The sequence below is a fragment of the Scyliorhinus torazame genome, chromosome 10 (assembly GCF_047496885.1).
Source record: "Scyliorhinus torazame isolate Kashiwa2021f chromosome 10, sScyTor2.1, whole genome shotgun sequence".
Lineage (NCBI taxonomy): Eukaryota > Metazoa > Chordata > Chondrichthyes > Carcharhiniformes > Scyliorhinidae > Scyliorhinus > Scyliorhinus torazame.
The window spans coordinates 109644407-109668312 of record NC_092716.1 but is presented as its reverse complement, the minus strand read 5'-3'; the positions used below and the strand labels follow the sequence as shown (position 1 = coordinate 109668312).

General features: G+C 43.5%; 1 protein-coding gene across 4 annotated transcripts in view; it reads right to left on the bottom strand.

The window, feature by feature from the left end:
* Positions 1-23906, bottom strand: part of vac14 (vac14 homolog (S. cerevisiae)) — a 442569-nt gene that overhangs the window by 181477 nt on the left and 237186 nt on the right. For all 4 annotated transcript variants that reach the window (XR_011949565.1, XM_072518576.1, XM_072518578.1 and 1 more), the window contains one exon: positions 12955-13087. Coding sequence is in view for 3 of the 4 variants with exons in the window: in XM_072518576.1 (XP_072374677.1) it covers positions 12955-13087 (133 nt within the window). In the remaining variant the exon portion in view is untranslated. The remainder of the gene's footprint in view (positions 1-12954; positions 13088-23906) is intronic.

Sequence of the window (23906 nt, the reverse complement as noted above, 5' to 3'; positions counted from 1 at the left end):
CATGCAACCTGCAAGTCGAAGTGCAGTTATTCACAGTTAAATTTGCAATTGTTAAAGCAGACAAGCAATCACTGCTAGGCGCAGCAGCATGAGAGTCACTGCAGCTAGTACAACGATTATTCGATACAGACGCCGACTATACTGACACCGAAGATGTAGACACCGACTACATACCAATGGTGCACACGGCAGCCATGAATGCAAAGTCAGTACAGACTCCAGAGGAACAATCTAAGACTCTGCACACAGCGAATGACAAAGAAGGTTCTACTGAAAGGGTGGTGGACCTAGAAGATACGGGTGACCTCGAGAGTGTGAAACAATTCAGAAATACCAGGTCGGAAGTCGACAAAAACAAAGTCTTCAAAGCGAAGCCAAAGGCTGCTTTAGAAGATGACTCTACGGGTTCTGGAGAAACATGTGTAGCATAGCATGGCCTCATGAAAGAAAATAATGAACTTTTGGAATTGAAACAGTACCATAAGCTAGAAATGAAGGAACTGGAGAGGACACAAGCTGTGCTACTGGAGGAGAAGAGGAAACTAGAAACCCTGCAACTTGCCTCTCAGTTTCAACAAGCAGAAATAGTACACCAGAAACAGCTCGAGAAGGATCGGCAAGTCCTAAACCAGCTGAACACAAAGATTTAGTTCTTTGAAGAGATAACAAATAGGTTGGACCAAGGAGAGCCAATGGATGTTATCTATCTTGACTTCCAAAAGGCCTTTGATAAGGTGCCTCACGGGAGACTGCTGAGTAAAATAAGGGCCCATGGTATTCGAGGCAAGGTACTAACATGGACTGACGATTGGCTGTCAGGCAGAAGGCAGAGAGTTGGGATAAAAGGTTCTTTTTCGGAATGGCAACCGGTGACGAGTGGTGTCCCGCAGGGTTCAGTGTTGGGGCCACAGCTGTTCTCTTTATATATTAACGATCTAGATGACGGGACTGAGGGCATTCTGGCTAAGTTTGCCGATGATACGAAGATAGGTGGAGGGGCAGGTAGTATGGAGGAAGTGGGGAGGCTTCAGAAAGATTTAGACAGTTCAGGAGAGTGGTCCAAGAAATGGCTGATGAAATTCAACGTGGGCAAGTGCGAGGTCTTGCACTTTGGAAAAAAGAATAGAGGCGTGGACTATTTTCTAAACGGTGACAAGATTCATAATGCTGAAGTGCAAAGGGACTTGGGAGTCCTAGTCCAGGATTCTCTAAAGGTAAACTTGCAGGTTGAGTCCGTAATTAAGAAAGCAAATGCAATGTTGTCATTCATCTCAAGAGGCTTGGAATATAAAAGCAGGGATGTACTTCTGAAGCTTTACAAAGCATTAGTTAGGCCCCATTTAGAATACTGTGAGCAATTTTGGGCCCCACACCTCAGGAAGGACATACTGGCACTGGAGCGGGTCCAGCGGAGATTCACATTGATGATCCCAGGAATGGTAGGCCTAACATACGATGAACGTCTGAGGATCCTGGGATTATATTCATTGGAGTTTAGGAGGTTGAGGGGAGATCGAATAGAAACTTACAAGATAATGAATGGCTTAGATAGGGTAGATGTAGGGAAGTTGTTTCCATTAACAGGGGAGACTAGGACCCGGGGGCACAGCCTTAGAATAAAAGGGAGTCACTTTAGAACAGAGATGAGGAGAAATTTCTTCAGCCAGAGAGTGGTGGGTCTGTGGAATTCATTGCCACAGAGGGCGGTGGAGGCCGGGATGTTGAGTGTCTTTAAGACAGAAGTTGATAAATTCTTGATTTCTCGAGGAATTAAGGGCTATGGAGAGAGAACGGGTAAATGGAGTTGAAATCAGCCATGATTGAATGGTGGAGTGGACTCGATGGGCCGAATGGCCTTACTTCCACTCCTATGTCTTATGGTCTTATGAACTCCTTTCAGCATAGTATTGAGTCCCTAGAGAGAGAGAAGCCACATGAAAGGCAATTGCCTTGAATTGTAGATCAAACTGATTCAGTTGAAAAAAGTATTTGAAGCAAGTGAAGAGACGACAACAAATCTCAAGGAAGATGTTCAGGCTGCGACACCAATTCCACAGCAATCTATATCAAGTCCGACTAGAGTACTGAGAAGATCGTAACGAATTAGGAAGAAGCCTGATCAGCTAAATCTTTGAACATTTTGCATGTTTATTGAAACATGATCATCCTCTAAGTGAATTTAATTGTAAATATACATTTTGAACGTAATGTAACTTCAAAATTTGCAAAGAAAGGGGGATGTAATGATATGTAGCATATCATCTTTGTCTGTATGAATGATCATGTAGAATAGTGTGTAATTACAGCATCCAGCCAATAGGTGTACTAAGAGCACATCTCACAACCCATGGGTGGTCCACATGATCTTGGGGAGTGAGTTAGTAGAGAGGGTTAGGGGTCAGTCGTGTTTTTCAGTAGCTCTGTGCACTGTAATTATTTAATCAAATACTTAGCTTTTTCAGCATGCTTAATAATTCACAATTTATAGTGTAGTGTAAATAAATTAGCTTTGATTTAGTATGAAGTTAGCATGTTCTTTGCAGCAACACTACAACCGTAATAATATTAATTTGAACAAAGAACATCACGTCATTTCTTCACGTACAGAGGGAAAGATCCGCACTCTGTGATGTCCCTCCAACACACATACTGTGCTTAGAGGCAGCCTGAGAGCACTTGTGCTCCACTGAACACAAATGAACATTTCTGTCCATGACATCTTTTTAATGTTACTTCAGTGAAGTCCCGCAGTGTCAGAAATGACATATTTTGGGCGAGTCAATAAACCAAGGACCCGGCAGCCTTCTCAGATTCCAAGGCACCATTTTAGAGTAGGGGAGTTATTCCCAAAATCTTGGCTAATTTTGTCCTTTAATGAACACGTCTGTAAAAGCATTCATTTCACTGCTGTTTGCGGGGGTGGCGCAGTGGTTAACACTGCTGAGGATCTGGGTTCAATCCCGGTTCTGGGTCACTGCCAGTGTGGAGTTGGCACATTCTCCCCGTGTCTGTATGAGTTTCATCCCCATGACTCAAAGATGTGCAGGTTAGGTGGATTGGCCATGCTAAATTGCCTCTTAATTGGAAAAATATATTACATTTGGGTATCTAAATTTATTTTTTTTAAATTCACTGCTGTTTGCTTTGACTGCTACTTTGCTGTTTTATAACAGTGACGACAATTCAAAGGCACTTCTATGGGTGCAATTGGAAATTCCTGATGTTGTAAACGGTGCTATATAAATGCAAGCCTTACTTCCGTCACATTGTCCCGGAAAGAGAGCTTCACTAAAAATGGCAGCTTACAGTCTTTACCAGCAGCACACAACACTAGCTGTTGATTGAGAAGGAGTAAGAACTGTACATATCACCTCCCTTTCAAAATTCAAACATTCAGAGGCAATTCCCGAGAACACTGTTCTCATTTGAAACACGGGATGAATAATTTTGATGAGCAATTCATCAAAATTTTAATAAAAGAAGCTTTTAGCCACACAACTGGAAATGGGTGCTGTTGGGAACGTACAACAATGCCCAAGAGCGATTAGCATGCAGAGCGCGTGGAGTTCCCTGCCTCCAGTGTATTACCATGGGGCTGTACTTCATGCAGCTGGCATGTTTGTAAAGTCCAGTTTCTCTCCCTTTCATAAGGAGCGGTTTGCTCTAGAAATACCTACTCACCAGATGAAGAAAAAGGCATTTACCTGCAGGCACATTAAATATTCAATTCAGCCAAAGAAATGCATATATCTAACATTAAACATTGAGCTGGGCTGAGTGCTATAAATCATTAATTTGTTTGATAGGCTGATGCACATTCTGGTTCATTAATCCCCCATCACTGGCACAGCCTCAGACATTCGACTGATGGAAGGCAGGTTCCGATGCAAGTGTTGTCTTCTACAGACGGTAATCCTGAAAACGATACATGTGCCAAACTAGCTCTCTCAATTGATTGATACATATTCTTCCTCAGCAGTTTAATATTGTTTTGGTTGGGACAGTGCATGCACATTCTATAAGCCAAGCTGACTTCAGTGACCACCCCATATTCATTCCTCACCTCACCAAATTGTGTGAAATAGCAATTGCTCTCACTGTTTCTGTAACTGCAGATCCTTCTTTCACCCAATATTCTCACCCAAGGCCTCAAGGGGCTGTTTAGCACAGGGCTAAATCGCTGGCTTTGAATGCAGACCAAGGCAGGCCAGCAGCACGGTTCAATTCCCGCAACAGCCTCCCCGAACAGGCGCTGGAATATGGCGACTAGGGGCTTTTCACAGTAACTTCATTGAAGCCTACTTGTGACAATAAGCGATTTTCATTTCATTGATTTCAAAAGCTGTGGAAATCCTTTGCTTTCTCAGTTTTCCATTTTTCCTCTAGGTTTTCAATCCCAAAGCTCAGAGTCACTTAATCACAACTGGTTTATGTGCCTCCTTCGTTGCTATTCTTGATGAGGTCCTGCCCTCCAGCTCTGGGGCCCTTTACCCAAAAGTCAACAGATGACAAGTGCTGCTTACATGCCCCACAATTGACTCAGGCTTGTGCTTTGCAGAACCTGCAATGCTTCATTCCTTCACCACACAGCAGCAGACTCCAAAGAAACTGAGAGCAGAAAAGAAAACAAGACCGTTCGATGATTCCCACAACCAATGAAACACAAAGCCCTGCAGTCCTGCCCAGCCATGAATGGTAATCCACATGGCATGATGAAACAGCTGGACAGGCTGGATATGCGAACGGTGATGGGTGTCTACAATGTCCCAGCGGCAGTTAAATAGATTTGCACTCCTGACCTAGCTGTGCCTCTCGCCAGGCTGTTCCAGTACAGTCAACACCAGCAACTACCTGGAATGTAAAAAACACGTACATCCATAAAACGCAGGATTCGACCAATTACTGCCCAAGCAGCCTATTCTTAATCAGCAGCAAAGTGATGGAAGGTATCACTGGCTACGTTCAGATTCCGGCAGGGTCACTTGGCTCCGGATGTCGATACAATCCTGGCCCAAAAATGGACAAAGGAGCTAAATTCAGGAGATGAAGCGAGAGTGACTGCAATTGACATTAAAGCAGCATGGGCGGCACGGTAGCACAGTGGTTAGCACTGTCGCTTCACGGCTCCAGGGACCTGGGTTCAATTCCCGGCATGCGTCACTGGCTGTGCGGAGTCGGAATGTTCTCCCCATGTCTGCATGGATTTCCTCCGGGTGCTCCAGTTTCCTCCCACAAGTCCTGAAAGACGTGTTTGTTAGGTGAATTGGACATTCTGAATTCTTCCTCGGTGTACCCAAACAGGTGCCGGAGTGTGGTGACTAGGGGATTTTCACAGTAACTTCATTGCAGTGTTGTTAGCCTACTTGTGACACTAAAGATTACACTGCAATGAAGGTGCTGTGAAAATTCCCTAATCGCCATACTCTGCGCCTGTTCGGGTACACTGAGGGAGAATTCAGAATGTCCAGTTCACCTAACAAGCACATCTTTCAGGACTTGTGGGAGGAAACCGGAGCACCCAGAGGGAACTGGAGCAGCAATGGAGTGAATGTGCAGACTCCGCACAGCACAGTGACCCAAGCCGGGAATCAAACCTGGGTCCCTGGCGCTGTGAAGTAACAGTGCTAACCACTGTGCTACTATTATTATTATATCTGTGTAGGTGTCACCCTCACAACCCAAAGATGTACAGGATAGGTGGATTGGACATGCTACATTGCCCCTTAATTTGAAAAAAAAGAATTGGGTATTCTAAATTTAAAAAAAAAGAAATAACAAAAAAATGACACCAATTAGTCGCACAACTAATTTTGTTCTGGGTCAATTCTCGCTTCTGAAGGAGCGGTTCCATCAGGCATCAGGTTCACAAACAAGACCAATGAGAGGGAGTCATAGCTGAGCCTGAACTTGCCCTCGACACTCTTCCAACAGGGCCCTGCTGTAATCTTCCGGCATGAAGGCCAATGGTAAAGAACTCTTTACTGTGGCCCCATTTGGGATCAGCCAGCTAAGCACAGATCAGGGATGATGTTTGGAACTTCTGCTCTGTACGGCTCAGTTACACACTGACCTTCACCAACTGAGCTCTCATGAGAGTTCTCACTTCAGTTTTTGAACTTTAACATGAAGCTAATGACGCCAACCCCCCCCCCCCCCCCCCCCCAATCCTCGTTAAAGAGTCATTAATTCTTCTCATTAGATGGCAGGAAGTCAGTCTTCTTCCTGCCAAATTCTAATTCTTCCTGTAATGTAATTTTGTCTACAATGTTATTAATTCAATATGTGGTCAGTTTGAAGCACTGATGTAGTTAGAAAAAAATGACAGTTCCATTCCAAAGAATGCAAAGGAATGTGGCACTAGCATAAATGCTCGTTCAGATAGTTACAAATAGCAAACTAGACCATCTGCCTGCATTGTATTTCCAGAACGTGAACTTTGTCCCATTTGAAAACATTTAGACACATTCAAAATGATGTTCAATTCATGCTTCAAGTTCATTTTAATAATCTTCAGGGTGGGCAAGTCAAAGTTGGGACCGGACAATAGAACCATAGAATCCCTACAGTGCAGAAAGTAGGCCATTCGGCTCATCGAGTCTGCAGCGACCCTCTGATAGAGCACCCTACCTAGGCCCACTCCCCCACCCTATCCCCGTAACCCCAGTTAACCTACACATCCTTGGACACTAAGGGCCAATTTAGTGCGGCCAATCCACCTAACCTGCACATCTTCAGCCTGTGTGAGGAAAACGGAGCACCCGGGGGAAACCCATGCAGACATGGGGTGAATGTACAAACTCCACACAATCGTCCAAGGCCAGAATTGACTCCGGGTCATTGGCCCTACTTCACAATGAAGTTTTAAAAAAACATTAAAGTTAATTAATTGGTTATGGGCATCGCTGCTTAGGCCATCATTTATCGCCCATCTCTAGTTGCCCTTCAAAGGTGGTGGTGAGCTACCTTATTGAACCGCGGCAGTCCCCAAAGTGTAGGTACAGTCACAGTGCTGTTAGGGAGGGAATTCCGGGATTGTGACCAGCGACAGTGAAGGAATGGTGATATATTTCCAAGTTAGGATGGGGAGTAATTTGGAGAGAAACCTCCAGGTGGTGATGTTCACATGTATCTGCTGCTTTTGTCCTTATAGATGATAGTGCTTGTGGGTTTGGAAGGTGCTGCCGAAGGAACCTTGGTGAGTTCCTACAGTGCACCTTGCAGATGGTACACACGGCTCCTATTGTGCATCGGTGGTGGAGGTAGTGAATGTTTGAGGAAGGGGTAGCAATCAATCGGACTGCTTTGTCCTGGATGATGTCAAGCTTCTTCAGTGTAGTCAAGCTTCTCCCATCCATGCAAGTGGGGAGTATTTCATCTCACTCCTGACTTGTGCCTTGTAGATGGTGGATGGGCTTTTGGGAACTCAGGAGATTAGTCCTCGGCCCAGGATTCCTAACCTCTGACCTGCTGTGGGAACCACATTATTTATCTGGCTACTCCAGTTCAGTTTCTGATTAATGGTAACCCGCAGGATGCTGATAATACAGCATCTATATGTATAAATCATCTTTTCAATTGGGCCGCCTGGCCTCGAGAGCAGCTGCTCAGTAATTTTGAGGTAATGTATGAGACTGGAAAAGTCTGGTTTGACGGCGACCTTTACAAATGAGGTGTATGCATGGACAGACCAGGCTGATGTTCACCCACACAAATTCTCTTTGCTTACAAAGTGCTAGTTTTCCATTACCGGCACTGTGATTGTTACGCAGAAGAACACACCACCTTTCTTAAAATCTAAATTACCCCACACGAGATTTATGCATAAAGGCTCAGCTTTGCAATGCTCAGGGAGTGCTGCACAGTCAGAGGTGTCGTCTTTCAGATTGATATTTAACGGAATCCCTGTCTATCGTCTAAGAGAGACATAAAATATCCCATAGCAGGTTAGCTGGTCATTATAACATTTTGGGATCTTGCTGTGCGTAAATTGTCCACCGTGTTTCCTGCATTAAAAGAATGACTACATTTCAAAAGTACTACATTGGCTGAAAAGTGCTTTGCAGGCATCACAAAATGCACGTTCTTCTTTGTGTAAGCTATTAGAGTGTGGAACTGAATGAGCCTTGCACGCAGAATGCCTGGGGACCTCCTCAGGCAGGGAGGGAGAATATCAGATGCCGTCAGAGGAAGAAACAACTTACTAATGCTTTCAGTGTTCTATTTATAGCAGCAAAAAGTTCAAGCTATTGTGGGGAGAATTTAATTGAACTACACTCTCTGCCAAGCTCGTGTCAACTTGCCAGGAAGCTTTTAACAGGTATCTCAAACCCTCTGCTCTAGTTAGAGAGCACTAGCTGTTGAGGAACGTAGCAGATGATGAAAACAGCTGCTGCGTTAGTGGGACGCCCTCCGCTGATGAGCCAAACTTATCAGAGGAAACTGTTTTCTCAACAAGGTTGAGAACCAATTAGCCGACAACCAAGTGCGTTTCTCTGTAACATTTGTCAAATTACAGTTGCTCCTGACTAAACATACAACAAACACATATGGGAGTGGAGTTCATGGGTGTTGGAATGAAAGTGCCACAAGATGTGCAATTAGATCACCTCTGTACCTTTTAATGCCCAGGTTATATCTGCTCATTGCTCTAGTTTACTAATGTACACTATGATGAAAATTCAGTCCGTTTCCATGGATGCCACATCAGACGTCAACTACTTAAAAAGTCCGGATGTAACGACAACCGAATTTCCACATAAACACAGGCTTCATAAAGCTGTGAGCGCTTTGACAGGCAATGACAGTTCCAATTAATCTCGGTGGTGGTAGTGATCTCTGACTCACAGCAGGGATGCACTGCACAAGGGGATCCAATCGAAGAAATACATTAGAAGACCTAATAAAGCCTCTATCTGAGATATACCCTTGGGAAAAAAAACCTACATAGTCAAAATTAGGTGCCCAGCTACACAAAAGCGAGCAGATAACACTGCCCAGCAGGTGTGGAGCTTCAATTCAGGGCCTAACGACCACCTAGAGCTTTGTTTAATTGGGCAAAGCTGTACATTCAATCTCATATAAACTCAATCCATTCGGGTCAGGAAGCCCTTAACATTCACTGCTAATTAATGCTACATTAACTGGACTCTCATCTCTTAAACCTGTACAACATAAAAAGGAGAATAGCGCAGATGAATGCGTGGCTTAAAAGTTGGTGCAGGAGGGAGAGTTTTAGATTCTTGGACCACTGGGACCTTTTCTGGAGAAGGTGGGACCTTTACAAGCAGGACGGTCTACATCTGAATCAGAGCAGGACTAATGTCCTTGCTGGCGGGTTTGCTAGTGCTATTGGGAGGTGTTCAAACTAATTAGGCAGGGGGAGGGTACACAAACTGTTAACAGAATAGGGACACAGCATAACATAGAAAAGCACTCAAGTCAGAGGGAATACAGTGGTAACAAGTTTCACGGTAGTAAGACAAGGCTGGATGACCTCTACATTAATGCCCGGAGTATTACAGGTAAAAGTAACATGAGTTAAGGGCGAGGATTGACACGTGGAATTGTGATATAGTAGCCATCACGGAGACATGATTGAGGGAGGGGCAGGATTGGCAGCTCAACATTCTGGGATATAGAATCTTCAGGCGAGACAGAGGTAAAAGAGGTGGAGGCATTGCATTATTAGTTAAGGAGTCAGTTATTGCGGTAAGGAGAAATGATCTCTTGGAGGGGACATCAAATTAAGCTTTGTGGGTAGAGCTCAGGAACAAAAAGGGAACAACCACGTTACTAGGTGTTTATTATAGACCCCCAGATACTCAGCGGGAAATTGAGGCACAGATATATGCGCAATTCGCAGAGGTGTGCAAAAATAATAATAGGGTAATTATACAAGGCGATTTCAACTTTCCCAACATTAATTGGATTCAGGATAACTTTTTAGCACAATTTGTACAGGGTCCAACAAGAGACGGTGCAGTTCTGGACCTAATTCTGGGGAATGAAGCCAGACAGGTGGTTAATATGTTGCTGGGGGAGCACTTTCTTCCCATCAAATCAAGGGACACCAATGGTGCACATTAGATAAGCAAACCATGAGGGAAAGGGATGGGCTCAGTTGGGAGCAGCGGCGGGATAGATACAAGCTAAATTGCATGACTCGGGTCTTGGCAGCACTAAGTTGAAAGTAATCCTTGCTCAGCCAGGAACTGATATTAGCTAAGCAGCCAAATAGGCCGGTGACGATCAAGAAGCGGAGTGGTCACAAATAATTACCAGTGAATGTTATAAACATGCATACATAAGCTGTTTCCCATGTCTATGAATGCCACTGTGGGACAACATACAGCCAAGGAAAGTAATGGGACCAATGGTGGAGCGTTTGGACACATGGAGTTGGGACTGTGTGGGGAAGGGAGGGGAGGACACTTCAGAAAACATAAAGTAAAGTACTGTTGGAAATTGTAAAGAAAATGCTGCAAAGACTCAACAAGTCCGGCAGCACCAGTGACGAGAGAAACAGGGTTAATGTTTGAAGTTTGTGACCTTTCGAGCTTTTGTTACAAGAAGATACAATGGATTCCTTGGAAGTGGTAGGAACCAAGCTAGAGCAGTTCCACGGAAGTGGGACACAGAATCGGGACAGTGGAAAGGAATGGAGCAATTGAATGTGCCAAATGCTGCGGGGAGGACATGGAAGAATAATGCACTGTGGGCTGTGTCACATAGGATCATGTTAGAGGATTTGATCGCCCTAATCTCAATGCTTGGCCAAGGGCAGTAATCAGCCCTCGAGTAACCAAGCTTCATATCTGACCATGAAAGCTGGTAAGTTGCTTAACCAGTTTAAGATGAGAGTTTTAGCATCAGATCTGTAGACACGACTGAGATCAGCTAACTCAACAGAGCCTGGGTATTCACCTCGAGGTCTTGCGGATTTTCTTTTTATTCAAGTTAAAGCACGATTGGGCAAGCAGGCTACTCTAATCAATCAGAGCATTTAGAACTCCTGCAAGCACAAGATGCCTTGGCAGTTTTTTTCAAGTAAAAATGGAGGGGACTCGACTATATAAAAACCTGAAGCATAACCATCTGTTTGGAGAGTCAGTGCCGTTATTCACACTGTTAGGGCATTAATCGCTGTCATCTTCCAGTAAAAGTGGAATCAGCAGCTTTGAAAGCTCATCCTATGGGGTTAGTGCGGAAAGCCTGAACGTCCTGCTGACACATCAAGTATGGGGAGACAATGAAGACATATTATGAGAATTGTCTATCCGTTTCTTAGGAAACCATTCAAAATGGGAAAGTACGAAAGGTTCCGATTTCTTTCTCCACGTTTTTTTGTCTCATGAAGCCAGGTTAAATGTCAGGTCAATCCAAATAACCAGAGCTGCACCAATAACAGAAAGCTTTAACCCAGGTTCTGATTAAAACCTGGGTCATGTCACACTGCCCACTAAGCCTCGTTTACATATGCAAATCAATGAAAAGACAGATTAGATCCACTAATCCCTAACGTTAGACTGTGTGGAACGTGAGTACATGTTCGACACTGAAATGGAATGTACATTTTTCAAGTTAATTAGAAACAGGCTGTAGAATAGATTCCCTAGTGCTATAAATGCTATGAATGTCTGCAAGACAGGCAATGCACCAGGGTAAGACTATTTCAGAAACATTGTATGGGATGAAAATGAGTTTGTGATAGTGTAATTTGAGGGGAGTCAAATGCATTAATCGGGATAGCTAGTCAATTAAAACTGGGACAGAAATAATGATGAGATATTGAGTATCATCTTCGGGTAGTGGCAGGGGGGCAAGAATAAAGCTGGTGGTCTTTCGATCTAGGTGGGACACAGCTGACGATAGCAACATCAAGTCAAGTCAGACCTCATGGCAAACTCAATATGGAAATGTCTGACACATGTGGGTTTGGAGGGAGCACTAGAGTCTGGCTCATGGATGATACCAGCAGTTGTCTTACCTATCACTGGGGGCTCGGATTATTCCCACCCATGAGTATCCAGCCCATACGGGGAGGAGGCCAATGGTCCTCCAAACAAAACTAATTCAACAAGTCTGCAATTGAAGAATCCCAGTATCATGAAATCAAAACCTCTGGATTAACCAACCATAACATTGACTGGTGGTTGAACAGATAACCACAATGTATGCTTAATGTTCCTGGTGGTTAGCTTGCTTTATTTGATGATTATTTGTGTCAGTTCATTTGTCTCAAGGAGATGAGAACATTTTTTTTCTGAATGCTAGCATTAAGTACTCTCAAATAAGGTGCAGTTTAACACAGACATAGTGATGCTCATTTTAGCACCCCCCCTCCCCACCCCCAGGTCACGTCTCAATCAACAACAGTCTCAGAAGGTGACCCTCTCTAAGTGAGGCTTTACATCTCACACCATCTATCTCAATAGGTTACTATTGCCAAATTAGTTGCATGCAATGGATTACATTTAAAAAAAAATAATCTCAACGTTGAATCTTCATATTAGTGATCCACAATGAATTGTACTTCCCTATATTTCTAAAAGGAGCTCAAATACTCGGATATAATTCACATGAGAGTGCTTGATGTTGAGCATGGATTGCTGAATTAGTAAAGTGAACCCCTCACATTGAGAAACAAACAACAAAAATCCGATACTACACACTGCAATGGGAAATGTTAAACATTTGAAGTCCAATTAGAAGAGAATGCGTGGGAGAGCAGAAGAATTAGGCATCAAGTTTGGACATACTCCTCATCTTGTCAACACAAAATGGTGAGATTAACTTTAAGATACCCTAAACAAGGCTAATTGCATTCCCTATTAACACTTAAAAACACGGATCATTGAATCCATTACGTTAGTACCCAAAATATACAAATTCTGAAGTGCTCATACTGAGGAAAATGGATATCAGATCACTAAACAAAACAGACTGTGCACCTACCGGATGATGAAAGCCCCTCTCATTTCCAGCAGCTTCTTCTCACTGTTGAACTGCTTCAGCAAGTTGATCATGAACTTAAAGAAATAGGAGTTCATGGTGGGAGTCAAGGGGGAACATTCCAATGTTCGAGGTCCTAGAGCACAAACAAATGTTAAAATAGACTTACGGAATCTTTCTCAGCAGCACCCTCTTTCCCAGGGAAAGTCAAGACACACCACCTTTCCCAAGATAATCAGAGAATAAGTTCCCAGAGTTTTCTTTCTAAGCTTAGCTGGGAGGATATGGAACAGGGTCAGCAGCAACACAAGATGATAAACTCTGCTAGCGCAATGTGATTCCTTCCCAGTTTATCTTTCAATTGAAGTCATGTTTGGCCAGATTAGGCATAATCTTGATATCGTATCAAACTTTTAGCTTTTGCTGTTGATTGGGTCCGCTAAAACATTGCACCTGTAATCGCAATAAAGGCTTGCTTTATTTTATTATCTATGGAATACAGTAAAAAAACAAGTTTTGACAATAAAATAGATTTAGAAGGCATTTTGGTAAGAGAATTACAGCTAACAGTAAGTTATTGTTCAGAGACAGAACAGGCAGCAAGTTATCGCTCGAGACAGGACAAGCAGCAAGTTATCGCTCGGAGACAGAACAGGCAGCAAGTTATCATTTGGAGACAGAACAGGCAGCAAGTTATCGCTCGGCGACAGAACAGGCAGCAAGTTATCGCTCGGAGACAGAACAGGCAGCAAGTTATCGTTTGGAGACAGAACAGGCAGCAAGTTATCGCTCGGAGACAGAACAGGCAGCAAGTTACCGCTCGGAGACAGAACAGGCAGCAAGTTATCGTTTGGAGACAGAACAGGCAGCAAGTTATCACTCGGAGACAGAACAGGCAGCAAGTTACCGCTCGGAGACAGAACAGGCACCACGTTATCGCTCGGAGACAGAACAGGCAGCACGTTATCGCTCGGAGACAGAACAGGCAGCAAGTTACCGCAAGGAGACAGAACAGGCAACAAGTTATCACTTGGAGACAGAACAGGCAGTAAGTTATCGCTCGGAGACAGAACAGGCACCAAGTTATCGCTCGGAGACAGAACATGCAGCAAGTTATCGCTCGGAGACAGGACAGGCAGCAAGTTACCGCTCAGATACAGAACAGGCAGAAAGTTATAGCTTAGGGACAGAACAGGCAGAAACGATTTCTTCATTTAAGACTTTGCAGAAGCGCCTGCCTGAGAAAGACGATTGGTCTGAAAAGTTATGCAGTTAGGATGGATCCAAGACAGGTCAGTCAAATCAGTATCAAATGATTACTGTATAGTAGGCAATACTGTGGAACATCCAAATTGTTACATACCAGTTGTGAAAAAGGAGAGAGTGGGTGCTGGGGGAAATACTTTGGAATTCAAAAATCTGACCGAGCATCAATCTTAGAACTGTAACACATTTTGAATTTCTTAGGTAGAACTGGCAAGCTTTTGTCTCAGGTATTACTGTTTAGTTTAGGGTTCATTTTTGATATTGCTGGTAATTACTGTATTTTTAATAAATCTATGAACACTTGACATAGATGTTGTGAGTCTATTATGAAGAATCATTAATGAGAACTATCCTCTAACTTCAAAACTAGAGTCAATGTGCAGTGGGAACAAACTGGGCAATTAATTAAGATCACTCAAGAATGTTACTCGACACCGAAGCAGAATGATCTAACAGTGGCTTTTCGTAGAGTTACTGCTGCCTTGGCAGTAAATGCATCTAATGGCCTCGGAAATGACAGGTCACAGCTCCCAAAGTTCACAAGCTGGAGAAAAGATTGGTAAAGGTGCATCAATGTGCTGCAAAAATCTTGTCAACAAAATATAATTTGTTGCTGTGATATGGGTATAGCAGAAACTTGCTGAGTCGACTTTGTGTTTAATGGGATTCAATCTCCCCACCCACCTCTCCACCATCTTCCACCCGCCATTCAAGAATAGACGGCTCACTGACTGGCACAGGCCACATTTTAAAGCAGTGGTCCATCGTGCCAAGGTCAGAGTAGAAGCTTGTTGCGAACAAACTGTTAGTGATCTGTAAAGCAGGACATGAAGGAAAATCAGTAATGCCTGGGTCCCTGAAAACAAATGGTGTACTAGGTCAGCATGCTGCATTTTGGTTACTTCTATGGGATTTAGGATCACGTGCCTAACTAATTTAGTGGAATTTTTGAGGACATTAACAGTGCGGTAGATAACGGGGAGCCAATGGATGTGGTATATCTGGATTTCCAGAAAGCCTTTGACAAGGTGCCACACAAAAGATTGTTGCATAAGATAAAGATGCATGGCATTAAGGGGAAAGTAGTAGCATGGATAGAGGATTGGTTAATTAATAGAAAGCAAAGAGTGGGGATTAATGGGTGTTTCTCTGGTTGGCAATCAGTAGCTAGTGGTGTCCCTCAGGGATCAGTGTTGGGCCCACAACTGTTCACAATTTACATAGATGATTTGGAGTTGGGGACCAAGGGCAATGTGTCCAAGTTTGCAGACGACACTAAGATAAGTGGTAAAGCAAAATGTGCAGAGGATACTGGAAGTCTGCAGAGGGATTTGGATAGGCTAAGTGAATGGGCTAGGGTCTGGCAGATGGAATACAATGTTGACAAATGTGAGGTTATCCATTTTGGTAGGAATAACAGCAAAAGGGATTATTATTTAAATGATAAAATATTAAAACATGCTGCTTTGCAGAGAGACCTGGATGTGCTAGTGCATGAGTCGCAAAAAGTTGGTTTATAGGTGCAACAGGTGATTAAGAAGGCAAATGGAATTTTGTCCTTCATTGCTAGAGGGATGGAGTTTAAGACTAGGGAGGTTCTGCTGCAATTGTATAAGGTGTTAGTGAGGCCACACCTGGAGTATTGTGTTCAGTTTTGGTCTCCTTACTTGAGAAAGGACATACTGGCACTGGAGGGTGTGCAGAGGAGATTCACTAGGTTAATCCCAGAGCTGAAGGGGTTGGATTACGAGGAGAGGTTGAGTAGACTGGGACTGTACTCGTTGGAATTTAGAAGGATGAGGGGGGATCTTATAGAAACATATAAGATTATGAAGGGAATAGATAGGATAGATGCGGGCAGGTTGTTTCCACTGGCGGGCTAAAGCAGAACTAGGGGGCATAGCCTCAAAATAAGGGGAAGTAGATTTAGGACTGAGTTTAGGAGGAACTTCTTCACCCAAAGGGTTGTGAATCTATGGAATTCCTTGCCCAGTGAAGCAGTAGAGGCTCCTTCATTAAATGTTTTTAAGATAAAGATAGATAGTTTATTGAAGAATATAGGGATTATGGTGTGCGGGCCGGAAAGTGGAGCTGAGTCCACAAAAGATCAGCCATGATCTCATTGAATGGTGGAGCAGGCTCGAGGGGCCAGATGGCCTACTCCTGCTCCTAGTTCTTATGTTCTTATGTCATGGTCCTACAGCGAAAGCATTTCCCAATGGACACAGAGCCCCGGCATAGAGCTGCATTCAAGCTGAGACACTTCCCAGAAATGTGAGAATTAGAAAATGTCACAGCAGCAAATTCTTGGCATCGAGGTATATTGTTGAAGTAACATAGAGAGTGATCTTTATTTCACATTTATATTAAAACCGACTGTGGAATGCTGAATGGTGAAACTGGGAACCCAAAATTGAAAAGCATCCACCATGCAAGCACTAAATTATTGAGATCCCTTACCTTAAATAAGTAGAAATATCAACCAAATCAGACTGCTAAATGGGAATTGTAAATGAGGTAGAACCGTCATCTAAAAGCCAATATGGAGAGCAGCAAACTGCAGGGTTAAACAAACAACAATCTGTCCGCCACAATGCTGGATGCAGATTGAAGTATTAAAAATAACAAAAAGGAGCAAAATATCTGACAAGACCAACACTAAAGCAGTGGGAGTTAGAAATGGACAGAACTTGCACCCAAATGAATGGATGAGTGAGGTAGCCCTTCATGCTAATTATGTGGTATTAAAAACAGTTGCCGGGCAGCTCAGTGGCACAGTGGTTAGCACAGGGACTACGGCGCTGAGGACCCGGGTTCGAATCCCGGCCCTGGGTCACTGTCCGTGTGGAGTTTGCACATTCTCCCCGTGTCTACGTGGGTTTCACCCCCACAACCCAAAGATGTGTAGGTTAGGTGGATTGGACACACTAAATTGCCCCTTAATTGGGAAAAAAAAAAATTGGGTACTCTAAATTTATTTAAAAAAACAACAGTTGCTTTGGAGAAAAGCCACCAGTCCAATAGTTGCTGCTTCTTAAGATTTCTATTGTGTTCAGAGAATCACAGGAAGTTGGTTTAATGGGTGGGATGGGACAGCACTAGAGAATAACAGTTGGCTAGGTTGGCTGGTACAATGCAGTCGAGTTGTCACAGAAGATTCCCCAGGATCTCCCCCTTTCAGGGTGGAAAAGAGCAAGAAGAAATTTGAAATGGGGGTGATGAACACAGGGTTTTGTTTTATTCATTCATGGGATGTGGGTGTTCCTATTTGGGCCAGCATTTGATGCCCATCTCCACTTGCGGTTGATCAGAGTATTTCAGAGCTAGGCCATTTCAGAGCGAATTTAAAAGTCAACCACATTGCTTTGGATCTATTCGGAGTCACTTGTAGGCCAGACCAAGTAATGTCAGCAGATTCCATTCCTAAAGCACATCAGTGAATCAGATGCCTTTTTAATGACAATCAACAATGGTATCATATCTCCATTAGGCCTTTTAATTCCATATCATTATTGAATTGAAATTTCAGCACCTGCGCTGGTGAGATTTGAACCCGGGTCCACAGAGCTTTACCCTGACAACTCCACTACGCCATCGCCTCTCCTATTAAAAGTTAATTCAAACTCCTCCCACCACTTTCCATTTGGATTAAAATATTATTCTGAGCAAGAATGGAAGAGGCCTTGGTTTTCATTTTTCAACCCCACTTAAAAGTACACCTTTAAATAATTAATGTTAGTACTTATGATGTCAATTTGATTCCCCTTATGCGCCTTAAAATAGCTGTTCAGAGTGGAGTTATAAAAAGGCAACTAAATCAAATAACGAAATATGAGAAAGCCTATTCAGAGATCAGCCTAGAACAGTGTGGGGACCCCCAACGTGAAACCAAGATTAAAAGAGATGATCTTCTCCAAATAGCCAACTGAGCTGAGTTGCAGGGTGCTTGCAATCACCGTTAGACATATTGATCTTGGTTCAGGTATTTAGAACATGGTTCCCTGCTTAAACCAGCGTGAGCAGACAAAGACTGGAAGTGCACTTGTTCAAAATTCCACAATTAGTGCAAGCATCTTGGAATTTAAGTGGGACTTCCTCTGTTCATCCAGCGAGACTGAAGCAAACTTGCTCAGGCTAAAACTCACTACAAAGTGTCAATTTACATAAGTGATTTAACATTTTAATATGATGTGATTAACATTTTAATAGGCAGAATATTCTGAGGCAAAGGTTGAAAGCAAACCAGATGGACCTTGGTCTTTTCTCCTATAGCAATTCCGATTTTCAAATCCATTGTACGTACACAACGTAGACAAAATTCTCAAGCAATAAGGTTCCCTCTGTCTTTCTTCAGTGGAAGAAACAGCCTTGAAGGCTCCAAACGATCAAACAGTCACAGCCTCAGGAGAAAATAATTAATTGCTTCCAGTTGTGGGTCAAAAACTGCTTCCTACTGTCCTTCCCGAATGGAAAGAATTTTCTCCAAAGTCTCCATGTAGGCCGCTAAGGAAGTCCTGACCACAACAGGTGCATCATCAGCTGTACTACCATATGTCGGCCATGTACATAATATGGAACTTCCCCACCCTCGATACGCACACTTCACCAGTGGCCATGAGCAAAAACTACGTGCACCAAGCCTTGACCAATGTTACTTAAATTGCTTAAAGGTTCACACAAGGCTTGGAAGGTTTGTTCATTTAGCTCCCCCGCTTCCTTGAGAGCTTTCATCCAGCATATCCTGAGCAGCTTGGTCGAGGTTGAGAATTTGAGTGGTGCATTTGGATCTACCATCTTCTCAGCACAATAAGCCCAAAACTTGCAGTGAACAATAGCAGGACACCCGCACTTCTCTGTAACTAATGACCCGCGAATGAAATAAGGGAACAGCAAACTTCCAACGGTGGGTCTCTGGCTATGCAATCTGTTTTGGTGGTCCACTGATTATGAAGAAATGAAGAAAGCCTCAGCAGTCTCCTGTTTTTCCATTGAGAGTTTTATCACCCCTTACTACCTTTCCTATACCACCTTACCTATACCAATTGAGCCACATCCACAAAGATTCACATTAACGGGGAAGCTACCACAACAGGCATGGAGCAAGCATGCGTAAAGGATTTGGAGTCAGCTGAAAAAAGCCTTGCTGTAGACAAGGGGCATTAACATGGTTTTTAAAAATTAAAATGAATTGTTATATTAGGTAACAATATTCCATATTCCGCCAGCTAAATTATCCAACACTCCCATTAATCATGATCGAAGTGTAATTTGACAGATCAGAGAAGGAGCCACATTCCGTGAGAAGCCAACTCACAGAACCCCTGCATCCATTATACTCTGACGATAGTAATTGCTCCTCGGCCTTTGCGAAAAATCAGCGTCTCTGCATCTAAATTGACAGATTAATTAAACAATCAGCTCTGCATGCAGTTGCTGTCACCAGAACACGGTCTCCCTGGCAACGCTGATCGAAGCACGGTAAGCAATGGCAGGAGGATTACATTGCCAGGCTGAGCGTAGGGGGTTGCCCACACATTGCCCCCATGCGTGTGACTCTGGTTCACCGCGGTCACCCCACTCACACCGGATTGCTCGAGCCGGAAAAAAAAAAGGAGGCTTGAATTTGCGAGCCACATCCTGCACAGGAAAACAAAGGGGAAGGAGGCTGGTCTCAAGGCAGTGATGTGATGAAGAATGGAAGAAGATGGGCTTTTCCTCCTGATTAACTTGCACAGAAAATCCCTGATGAACCACCCAGACTCTTGCACAGCTCCAGTCCAGAGGCCGAACAAAAAAGGTTCAGCAAAATAGAATGTAACATATATGAATAGACAATGAAGTCTTTGTGTTTCTGCTCATCTGGCGAGGCATTAAGAGTATATCTTGCCAATCAATGAGCAAAACAAAAAGGAAAATACTGCAGATAGTGGATCGCAAAAAAGAAAATGCTGGAACTGCTTAGCGAGTCAGACAAAGAGAAACACACATTAAGGGTAAATGATCTTTCGGCAGAAAAGGACCTGAAATGTTGCCTTCTGTTTCTCGCTCCACAGATGCTGTTTGCTGAGTATTTCCAGATGTTATCAGGTGTATAATTCCACACAATGGAGAAAGATAATATACATATTATTTATGTTACCTTGTTCCCATGGCATTATTTTAAAGAGGTGCAGGGAGATTGTTCCCTGGTCATTGTTCATCTCCCAACCAACATCCAGAGCATCAGATGTGGTCAGTATCTCAGAGTTGTTTGTGGCATCAGGTTGTGTACAATTTGGCTGCCACATTTCCTACATTACAAAAATGATTTCACTTCCAAAAATGATTGATTGGTTGTACTTTAGGTCCTAAGGTTGGAAATGGCGAGGTACAAATACAAATTATTTTGTTTCATGTACAATCTTTGTGCAGGCTCTAACATGACAGCAATCGCAAGTGTGGCGAGCACACATCAATCACAATGTGAATGCTGCAAGTTCACTTCCCTTAAAACCAGGCCAAGTGCATATGCTCGTAGATGCAGGATTCCAGAAGATATAGGAGCAGAATTAGGCCATTCGGCCCGTTGGGTCTGCTCCGCCATTTGATGATGGCTGATACGTTCCTCATCCTCATTCTCCTGCCTTCTCCTTATAACCCGATTCCCCTTATTAACCAAGAAATCCCCGTATTAATCAAGTACACCAGACTTGTGCATGAGGTGCTGTTACCTACAGACAGAATAGTTCTTTCTTAGAACTTAACAACTAGGAGCAGGAGTAGGCAATTTAGCCTCTCGAGCCTGCTCCACGGTTCAACATGGTCATGGCTGATCTCATCATGGCCTCATCTCCACTGTCCTGCCCGTTCTCCATAACCCTTCAACCCATTACTAATTAAAAATCTGTCTAACTCCTTAATTTTATTCACTGTCCCAACATCCATCGCATTCTGGGGTATTCAAATCTGACTCTACAACAACACAACCCGTCAATAAGAATCCAGCAGTTTCTACCCATGGGAGCTGACAGCACTAACATTTGTCAGCTCCAGTCGAGAGGATTCTCTGTTAGGGCCGTTGGTCTGGTCAGTTCTGGAGTAGGGAGGAGCATGTTGTTGTGCTAGGAGCCAGGCCACAAGAGTCAAAATCTCCTGACATCTCACCCAAATGATCAAATTAATCATGTGTGACCAGAGATCTTGTGTGTTTACCAGCTATTCAACTCGGATGGGATGGGGGGGGCAACACAATCACGTCTGCTTTTCTGCTCACCAACATCTACACAAGCTGCAGTCTCTTAGCAGCGAAGGTTCATTGGAGAGCGAGGTAGGCCTGTCCCAGATCCAGTGGCACCTTGGCTAACTGTTGGCACTCAAATGGATGAGTTTAGCTAATTGAGCACAGACCAGGGATCAAAACTGGGACTTCCTGGTCCATCCGACTCTGAATCATTCTGGGTGCGTAGGTGAGTTTGTTGGGGAAGATTTGTACATCAGTCAGCCTGGCAAGCTCAGAATCCAGATAAAGATATTTTCAATGGAGCACTCAAGAGTGATAAATATTACATATGACCAGCAGGCCTTCAACTGTGAAGTGCCATATCTGATTTAACTGACACATCAAAGCATGCTCTCAAGAAGCGCAAATGTTTCAGACATGTAGCCCGACTCATCTTTTCAATAATTTGTGCAAAATAGAAACAGCAATGACCTACTAAAGGAAGGTTCTACAAAGCCCAGTAGTGAAGCTTCCAAAGATCTCTAATTCAATCCCTGACCTAGGTGAACTTGCTGACTCACAGCCAAGGCTCTCCAATCTGCCACAGTAATGAGGGTTATGACCAAAAATGATTTGGCCAGAGTGGACTGGGAGTGAGAATATGGATCAAGCTACTGGATGTCAAACCGAGTTTTAGTTTGGATCTAGAATCAAGCTTGATGGGAAAATGAAATGTCAAAAAGAACTTTTTGGTTTAACGGAATTTATGTTATCTCTTATGTTTTTGTGCTAGACAGTTGCAGTAACAAAACATGGCCTTGGGAATCGTTTCTATTTCTACAGATAACTTTATTTTAGCCGAGTGCCACAAAATGCTGTATTTCTCAGACCTCTTCTAAAGGGGCTGTCCTTGGGAAGGAAACATTGTCATTTTATTATATAAGTAATTATCTGCTGTATTAACTTCGACTTGCATCTGTAGATACTCTGATGTACAGTGCTCAAGTCCCGGCCGAGAAATAAACATATGTTAAAGTAACGAGGTGTTCGACTGATCATTTCATCCGGACTGGCTGCAAAAGAATCCTCAGGAGCAGACACTTTTAGGTAAATTACAGAACTAACATGTCCCAATAAAGAAAAAGGCTGGAACCAACAAACACATATCAAGGGAGATTCAGCATTTGATAAAGAGAAAAAGGGAGGCTTATGGCAGACATCGAGGGCTCAAAACAGCAAAAGCTCGACAGTATAGAATATACAAGAGGGAACTAAAAAAGGAAATTAGGGGAGCAAAAAAAGGGGATATGAAAGGATACTGGGTCGGCAAAATAAAGGAAAATCCTAAGTTGCTTTACAAGTATATTAAGGGTAAAAAGCCAACTAGGAAAAGAGCAAGGCTAATTATTCACCACAGTGGTGGTGGGTGTGTGAAACTGGAGGATGCAGGTAGGGTTCTAAATGAATATTTTGTGTTGATGTTCACTCATGAGAGGGTCGGTGTGGCTATAAACATCAGGGCAGCACGGTAGCATTGTGGATAGCACAATTGCTTCACAGCTCCAGGGTCCCAGGTTCGATTCCTGGCTTGGGTCACTGTCTGTGCGGAGTCTGCACATTCTCCCCGTGTGTGCATGGGTTTCCTCCGGGTGCTCTGGTTTCCTCCCACAGTCCAAAGATGTGCGGGTTAGGTGGATTGGCCATGATAAATTGCCGTTAGTGTCCAAAATTGCCCTTAGTGTTGGGTGGGGTTACTGGGTTATGGGGATAGGGTGGAGGTGTTGACCTTGGGTAGGGTGCTCTTTCCAAGAGCCGGTGCAGACTCGATGGGCCGAATGGCCTCCTTCTGCACTGTAAATTCTATGTAAATCGGGGGGCGGACTGTGATAAAATTAAAGAAATTAACATAAACAAAGTGGAGGTTCTGAGTGGTCTGGCAGGCTTAAAAGTAGATACATCTCCAGGGCTGGATGAAATGCATCCCAGACTGTTGAGTGGGGAAAGGGAGGAAATAGCAAAGGCATTGGCAATAATTTTCAATTCCTCTCTGGCCACAGGAGAGGTGCTGGAGGACTGAAGGTTGGCGATGTATACCATTATTCAAGAAAGGAGGAAGGGTAAACCGGGAAACTACAGGCCAGTCAGTCTAATCTCAATGGTGGGTAAACTATTGGAAACAATTCTGAGACACAGAATTAATCTGCATTTGGAGAGGCAGGGATTAATCAAGAACAGTCAGCATGGATTTATTAAGGTCATGTCTGACCAACTGGATTGGATTTTTCAAAGAGGTGACCAGGTGTGTAGATGAGGGTAATGCATTTGACGTAGTCTACTTGGACCTCAGCAAGACCTTTGCCAAGGTCCCACATGGGAGACTGATAGCAAAAGTAAGAGCCCATGGGACCCAAGGAAATTTGGCAAATTTGATCCAGAATTGTCTGAGTGACAGGAAACAGAGGGTGATGGTTGAGGTTTTTTTTTTTCTGAC